Source organism: Sinocyclocheilus rhinocerous, unplaced genomic scaffold, assembly GCF_001515625.1.
Source record: "Sinocyclocheilus rhinocerous isolate Xijiao unplaced genomic scaffold, SAMN03320098_v1.1 scaffold1232, whole genome shotgun sequence".
NCBI lineage: Eukaryota > Metazoa > Chordata > Actinopteri > Cypriniformes > Cyprinidae > Sinocyclocheilus > Sinocyclocheilus rhinocerous.
Window position 1 is genome coordinate 72063 of NW_015657490.1, and position 8741 is coordinate 80803.

General features: G+C 37.7%; 1 protein-coding gene across 2 annotated transcripts in view; it reads left to right on the forward strand.

Moving 5' to 3' along the window:
- LOC107721062 (uncharacterized) overlaps positions 1–7456 on the forward strand; it is a 33053-nt gene extending 25597 nt beyond the window's left edge. For both annotated transcript variants that reach the window (XM_016528918.1, XM_016528919.1), the window contains 2 exons: positions 3001–3145; positions 3367–7456. In XM_016528918.1, coding sequence (XP_016384404.1) covers positions 3052–3145; positions 3367–7025 — 3753 coding nt within the window. In that variant the 5' untranslated portion in view covers positions 3001–3051 and the 3' untranslated portion in view covers positions 7026–7456. The remainder of the gene's footprint in view (positions 1–3000; positions 3146–3366) is intronic.
- Positions 7457–8741: the final 1285 nt, after the last annotated feature.

The following is an 8741-nucleotide window of genomic DNA, read 5'->3' on the forward strand; positions in this document are numbered from 1 at the left end:
GCGTCCGGTGGGCTTGCGGCAACCACATGTGATTGTGATTGACTCTTAACTTTTATAAAGAATATCTCTTTGGATTTGAGACTTTAGTCTTTGCAACTTTACAGATCTTCTTTATGCACTAAGAGCTTGTAACAAAATTGAAATCGCATCATATGACCTCTTTAAAAGTTAGATCCAGTCATCAAATCTGACTGAATGAGAGGCATTCTAAGAGTGCTGATAATTCTCCAGAACAATACTGGGATGCATTTTTGTTTTGTAACACACTGTAATCACTGAAACAAGATTAGGTTTTTAATTGACCTATTTAAAGTTCATTTTATTATTAGTTTGCAACATAATTAAATCAAAAGCAAAATAATCAACCCATAACATTAAAGGTGCATTCAGTATTTTTTCCTTGTGACAAAAAAAGAAAATAAAAAGTTTTAGCCCTAAAGAAATTAATAGCACATCTGGAAAAAAAAGTTGAAAATGATGAAAACTCACATAAGATTAAAGGGGTCATATGGGGTCAATTTTCCTTTCTCTTTGGAGTGTTACAAGCTGTTCGTGAGTGTAAGAAACCATTTAAGTTGCAAAGACTAAAGTCTCAAACCCAAAGAGATATTCTTTATAAAAGTTAAGACTTGTCCACGTCCTCCTAAAACGGTTCGTTCTAACACGCCCCACATGTCTACATCACTATGTGGGAAGATTTGCATAACTCCGCCCAAATGTTCACGCAAACAAAGAAGGCGTAACTTTTATTCTTGCTTTAGTATTGTTGTTGCTGTCATGTCGTGAAGATGCTGTGTGTTTCGTTGTTAAAGCGAAAGTACTTTGTTTGGTCTTCCAAAAGAGGACAATATCTGCTTCGTCATGTTAAGTTGTATTTACAACACTGTTCCAGAACACTTCAACCCAAATATTCAGATGTGTGCAGCACATTTCAAGAAGCTGAAGTGGAGAAAAAAAAATACAAGGAAGAATTGGACCAATTAAAATTAAAAGAAGAAAAACTAAGAAAAATACACAAGAAGAACAAGGAAGAATTGAATAATTTTAAATTAAGAGAAGAAGAAAAGAGAAATATAGATGAGAACAACAGATCTAGAGAACAAGAAGAGAAGAAGAGAATTCATCAAGCAATCTTAACTACACAAACTAACACCTAATGTACAACACTATCACCTGATATAACAGTTCATAAAGAATGTTGAAACTGTTATTAATGCAATACATTAGTCTTTCTTTTATAACCAGTAAATAGGATTACTAATAGTAATTTGGAGTACTGTATTTTGTAGCATTCTTTCTTGCTGTTGAAAAGGATGAAAAAAATTGTATGCTTATCTTCTGTATGCTTCTATATTGCCTGCTTACATATTATATAATCCTTGAGTGCTTTAGGAATTATCTTGATGCACTTCATTTAAACATTTTATACTCTTTTATTATGTGTTATTAAACTCTATTGCTGTCAGATATGATCATACCTATAATATTTTGTTGCTGCATCACCTTAAAAACAAAAAATAAACACATTTGTATGGCCATTCACCCAAACATTAAAAAGTTAACTTCTGAAATCCAAAACCAGTGTGCTTATCTTTATTATCTGGTGATTAGCTTGCAACATTCAAATCAAATATAACGGATCATGTTTTAATCTTTCTTTTTCAAAACGTTTGTTATTACACTTAGAGCATTTAGCACTGCATGCTTAGAATTAGCTGTCTGCTGAAAAGGAAATGTTTGAACGCATTTTGCAAGTCCTGCAAAATACATTTAATTAAAAAAAATAATTATTGCTTATTAATGCAGAGATAGTCTGCATGTGAGATAAAAGTCACGTCTTTGTCCCATGCAAACAGAGATATATAAATAAACTTCTTATGTGGCTGGAAGGGGGGAATCAAGTGTGATGAACCCTGTCTTGTGATTAGGACTTTTATTTTGAAATGTTTTGCATTCTCCTGCTGTATCTGTATTTGCTTATTGGTTTCTGTTCTTGTTTGCCTCACTGCCTTTGTTCCCTTTGTCTGCCTTGTTTGTTTCTATGGCTACCCTTGTTTGTTGCTATGGTTACTAATTACTCTCACCTGTCAGACCTTTGTTTCCCAGAGTATTTATACCCTTGTGTATGTCTACTGTAGATGCCCTTGTTCCTGGCTATTGTTTCCAAGTTTCTTTCTTATCAGTGTTTGTGTTGTTTTGCCATCTTTTTCTCTGCCTTATTAATGCAGAGATAGTCTGCATGTGAGATAAAAGTCACATGTCTTTGTCCCATGCAAACAGAGATATATAAATAAACTTCTTATGTGGCTGGAAGGGGGGAATCAAGTGTGATGAACCCTGTCTTGTGATTAGGACTTTTATTTAGAAATGTTTTCCATTCTCCTGCTGTTTCTGTATTTGCTTATTGGTTTCTGTTCTTGTTTGCCTCACTGCCTTTGTTCCCTTTGTCTGCCTTGTTTGTTGCTATGGTTACTAATTACTCTCACCTGTCAGACCTTTGTTTCCCAGAGTATTTATACCCTTGTGTATGTCTACTGTAGATGCCCTTGTTCCTGGCTATTGTTTCCAAGTTTCTTGTTTATCAGTGTTTGTGTTGTTTTGCCATCTTTTTCTCTGCACATGGATCCACCTCATCTTGCCTTTGCTCAGTTCCTAGCATTACAGTAATATATTTGTAAGGGCCAAGTACACTTTTTATGGCATGGCAGGCAGCTCTCTGCTTGATCTCCTACACCAGGCTTTCTCAAACTGGGGTCCTGGGGCACCCAGGGACCCATAAGGGGCTGCTTGGGGGAAAAAGATGAATTTGACAGTATTAATCTTTTATTCTGCATTGTAAAGACTGCTTATTTTAATCAAGAATATACAACAATATTTTTTTGTTGTTCAATTATATCTTTATTTAACTTTAAACAGGTTCAAGGAAGAGTTTAAAGTGTGAAACTAGTTAAAGAAATTCAAATTTACATGTATATAAATTACATATAATTTATTTTGTAGAGAGGGAAGCCATATTTCAGAACAGAGGCCTCAACCAGCTTCATCAGAAACATGTCTGGCTCTGGGACTCTTGAACTGGCTTGTCTTTGCCGACCGTTTCAGTTGGGAATGCTGTATGACTGCAGAAGCGATGCTCTCATTCCAGGTAATAAAATCACAAATACACTACTATAGAAATGAAATTACAATAACATGATCTAAATGGTTTTAAAACTTAAAACAGGATGAATGAATAATCTCAAAGATATTAATAATAATACATGCCCAGTACAGTGGATACGCTGGCCTCGGGAGACTGAAAGAGAAATTAAACAGTTGTTCATAGTTTTGACTTAATTTAACAGGCAATATATACATTCTTTTTAGGAATAACTCTCTGGGACTCTGAAATGCTACAGAAAAATATTAATGTACGACTTCAGCCAAACACTGACTTCAAAATCATTGCCTCAGATTCAAGAGAAGAAAAAGTAGAAGCTTTGAGTGTTTCTGCATCTCTTGAAGCCAGCTTTCTGAGTGGATTAGTCAGCGTGAAAGGCTCAGCTGGCTTTTTAAATGACAAGAAGAAGTCCAAACATCAGTCTCGAGTTACCCTACATTATCGGACAACATCACGTTTTGAGCAGTTAACTATGGAGCATCTTGGAGCAGGGAACGTAAAGCACTGCAATGTATATGAGGAGGGCTCAGCTACACATGTTGTTACGGCTCTACTGTATGGAGCTCAAGCATTCTTTATTTTTGACCGTGAGGTTTCGTCCAATGAAAACCACCAAGAGATACAAGGTGACCTCCATGCAACAATCAAAAAGATACCTTCATTATCAATTGAAGGTCAAGCATCTTTGAAAATGAGTGAATCCGAAGAAGATAAAATAAACAAGTTCAGCTGCACTTTCCATGGAGATTTTGCTCTTGAAAACAATCCAGTTTCCTATTTAGATGCCATCAAGGTGTACTCAGGGCTGCCAAAACGGTTGGGAGAAAATGGAGAGAATGCTGTGCCCATGACTGTTTGGCTGTACCCTCTAAAAAAACTAGATTCAACAGCTGCTCAGTTAATCAGGGAGATCAGTGTTGGCTTAATACGACATGTCCACCGGATCACGGATGAACTGGATGATTGTGACATACAATGTCAAGACCTAATGAGGAACAATATCACCATTCAATTCCCTGAAATCAAATCCAAGCTCAGAAAATTTAAGGACTTCTGCTCAGAGTACAAAATTGTTTTTCAACAACACCTCTGCAGGCTTCTTCCATCTATAAGGGGTGGAGGAAAAGAAGAACAGGAGCTTTCCGATTATCTGAACAGAAAAGAAAGATCGCCGTTTCAGGGTGCTCTGTTAACCAAGTATCTAAGTGAGCGAGAGCGAGAGATGAATGTTGTTGGATCTTACCTCGACATCATGAAAGAAGTCCAAGTTCTTTCATCCAGCACTGATTTGGACAAGCTTGTCTTTAAAGCATCCAATGTGATAGTCTTCGCACTCTCATCCTTAATAGACCATGACCCATACCTTTCAGAATTGGAGAATTACCTGAAGGAACAATCATGTAACAATGGAGAACAATTAAGGTATGATCAAAACTCTACAGAAAAGGCAAAGAAATGGTTTTCCTCAAGAGATGTAACTGCACTGACCAGGGAAACGATACAGGCCTTCCTAGATTTCAAAGAAGCCAATGATGGAAGAAAGAACATTGAGTTCTGCATTGCATCAATCCCAGATGAACTCAGTACTGCCTCTTCAATTCATGTTTATGAAAGGGGACGACTCGTGAGCTTACAGTATGAGCTACCCACAAAACCCCCAATGCCTGTTTTCTTGAGTGCTGAGCATGACTGCATACGTCTGCAAATCAAACCTCCTGACCGTGGTGTTAGTTGTGTGGAGTCGTACTGTATCTCATATCAGTCTGCAGACAGCTCTGACTGGACATATGTGTGTACTAATGGGGTTTCTGATGAGATCACTGTCAAGCCGTTACAACCGCATAAAGAATATTGTTTTACCTGCAAGGCAGTGTGTCGTCCAGGGGTAAGTCTGACTAGTGACACAACATCATTCTTCAGGACCCATCCATGTGCCCCTCCAGGAGCACCTAAAGTGAAACGAGTGGAATCTGAGTCTGCAACTGTAGTGTGGGATGTTCCTACTTCTGTGGGTGAGGACATCCTGGTCACTGATTATGTGTTGGAATTCAGAGAATGCACAAAAGATCAGGAAAATGAAATGCCATGGAGGTCTGTGAAATCTGCGTACAAGGAGTGCACTCTTCAGGGACTGGAAGCAGATGCAATTTACACACTTCGAGTTTTGGCCAACTGTGGTAATAACGGAGTGAGTCTTCCCAGCCCTGAAACTGTGTTTTCTGCTGGTTCAAAGAGCAAACAGTCAGGTGAGGTTGGAAGTGGGTCATTCTTGGATCAATCTTCACGTATACAGAAGGGGCATCCTTCAATACATAAACTGACACTATACCAAAAAACTCAAGAGAATGCAGATTTTAATCAGTATATATTTGGAAGAAAAGTGGAGGACGTGAAAAACAAAGTAATTCTTCTTTTGGGATCAACGGGTGCAGGAAAAACCACACTGGTCAATGTGATGATCAATTACATACTGGGCATAAAGTGGCAGGATGCGTATCGCTTCAAACTAATCAATGAAGTAACCAATCGCTCACAGGCTGAGAGTCAGACATACAACGTCTCCTCTTATGAGCTGTACAATCAGCCTGGCTTTCAAATTCCCTACTCTCTCACAATTGTAGATACACCCGGCTTTGGTGATACAAGAGGAATTGAACATGATAAACTGATAACGCAGCAAGTCAAAAGCTTTCTTTGTAGCCCTTTGGGAATTGATCACATTGATGCTGTCTGCTTCGTTGTACAGGCCTCTCTTCCCCGCCTGAGTGCCAATCAGAGATACATCTTTGACTCAATCCTGTCGATTTTTGGCAAAGATATTGCAGAGAACATCATGATTTTGGTGACATTTGCAGATGGTAAAAAAATCCCAGTTCTAGAAGCCATCAAAGCAGCAGATCTGCCCTGTCAAAAGAATAAAATGGGACAACCCACCCATTTCAAGTTCAACAACACCGCTGTGTATGCAGACAAAAAAGTAGAAGAGCCTACAACCTATGATGATGATTCAGATGATGATGATGATGAAGACAACAGTATGAAACTGTACGAGATTGTCTGGACATCAACTTTCAAACAGATGAAGGCTTTTTTCAAAGCACTGGGGACCACTGAAAGTAAAGATCTGACGCTGACTAAAAATGTCCTGACGGAACGAGAGTGTCTTGAGAAAGTCATGGCAGATCTGAGCTCTCAAATAATTGCTGGTCTCTCTACACTGAGTGTAATAAAAACATTTAAGCAGTGTTTGGAAAATGAGAGTGAAATCTTGAAGCATAATAAGGATTTTGAGAAAGAAGTTGATGTGATGAAAGCAAACAGAATCCCTGTAGAATGTTTTACCTTGAATTGCAACACCTGCATCTTTACATGCCACTCTAACTGCTTCCTTCCTGCAGAGGATCCTGTGAGTACTTGTGCTGTGATGAATGATGCTGGTTACTGTGTTGTCTGTCCTCAAGCTTGTCATCACACTGCTCATGTAAGGGAAAAGGTCATGTGGACATATGAAATTAAAAAAGAGAAAAAAAACATTGAAGAGCTGAAAGAAAACTTCATGAAGGCACAAGGAAAATTCATGGACACAAAGCAAATGCTTGATGCACTTGAAGAGGAATTCTCTGTATTTGAGGACAAACTAAAGCAAATGATCAAAATGTCCTCTGATTGCTTGAGACAACTGGATAAAATTGCACTGAAGCCCAAATCCTTCTCCACAGCTGAATACCTTGAAATACTGATCAAAACAGAGAAGGCGGAGAAACATCCTGGATTTGAAGACCGCATTGTTGGACTCGAGAAAATTAAAAAAGAAACTCTTCTCCTGGAAAAGATAGAAAAAGGAGATAATCTGCTTAAACAATAAGATCCCGTCACTGTGGGAAGAGAGAAACAACTGAATACTGAAAATTGTGAAAATTAAAGTCTAAAATTAAAGTTTGTGTCATGATTGAAAAATGGAAATGAATACTGATGAGTTTTTAAAAAAAGTGTGGGTAAGATTCAAAATCATTTTTTCTTTTCTTAACTTTTAACAAGGCTGAAGATAAACAGGATAGTCTCTGGACTCTATATTTAGCTATCTATCACTAACTCATGGGATTGTGGGAATGTTATTGTATTTGGAAATCTGGAGTATGTCATACTTTTGGTGAATTAAGTCATTTTATAAAATTTAAAAATGTCAAAATATTGTGAAAAATCTAATCAAGACAACTTTGCACATGCGTGATGCTATAGTGAGGTTTTATTAAAGGGGTCATCAGATGCTACATGCACTTTTACAAGTTGTTTGAACTGAAATGTTTTTTTTTATCTACTAAAATCTTTACCCCTTTCTCAAATCGAGCCGATCTCAGATGCCTGTCTGTGTGAGGTCACAAAAACAGGCCCCTCCCACGATAGTTTGATTGACAGTAGCGTTTCAGCACAGACTGGACTGGCGTCTTACCTTAGACCCGCCCTGAGTGACTGTCATCAGTCCGCCATTGTTTCACCGCCGGAGCAGATGTAGACAAGAATGACTCCTAAGCGATCGAGGTGTTCTGTTGTTGGATGTAATAATGAACATAGCAGTCGTGTAATGTGTTAAATGATTGTGTCATAATAAATAACTGAAAAATAATACACATATAATAATAAAGTTAGTCTGTTGTCTCATTTCAGTAGCATAACTTGCAGTTCGATGTATACAAGTGGTTGGTTCAGCATCCTAGCTAGTGAACAAAAGTGAGAAAAAAATGTTGAATGAGATTTTTAAATAAGATTTTGGGGTGTTAGAATGTCCACCATCTAAAAAGTTTAAGAGAGCAGATGCGTTTGTGTAACTTTGTATATATATATACACACTGAACAAAATTATAAATGCAACACTTTTGTTTTTGCCCCCATTTTTCATGAGCTGAACTCAAAGATCTAAGACTTTTTCTATGTACACAAAAGGCCTATTTCTCTCAAATATTGTTCACAAATCTGTCTAAATCTGTGTTAGTGAGCACTTCTCCTTTGCCGAGATAATCCATCCACCTCACAGGTGTGGCATATCAAGATGCTGATTAGACAGCATGATTATTGCACAGGTGTGCCTTAGGCTGGCCACAATAAAAGGCCACTCTAAAATGTGCAGTTTTATCACACAGCACAATGCCACAGATGTCGCAAGTTTTGAGGGAGCGTGCAATTGACAGACTGCACCTTTTCCATTAAAGGACAATATTTGCTCCCTAAATGGACTTTCCAGTGCATTTTTTTATCTTTATAAATACAATATTAATAATGTTTTATTTAAAAAAATGTTCAATAGAGTAATATGCAATGATGATAAAAAAGTGAAAAGTGATTATTTTAAATACTGAAAGCGCCAGTAGGTGGCGGTAAGTCACTGTCTTAATGCGTGAGTCATCGAGTCATTCGTTCATTCAGTAACAAAGCAAGTGGCTGTATTTATGAATGAATCATTGAATCAATGACTTTCACGAACGATTTGTTCACGTAACACCGCAAAACTCAGCATTTTGTTCGCGTACCCCCTCTGTCGCCTCACATACCCCAGTTTGGGAACCACTGTTCTACATTAAATATT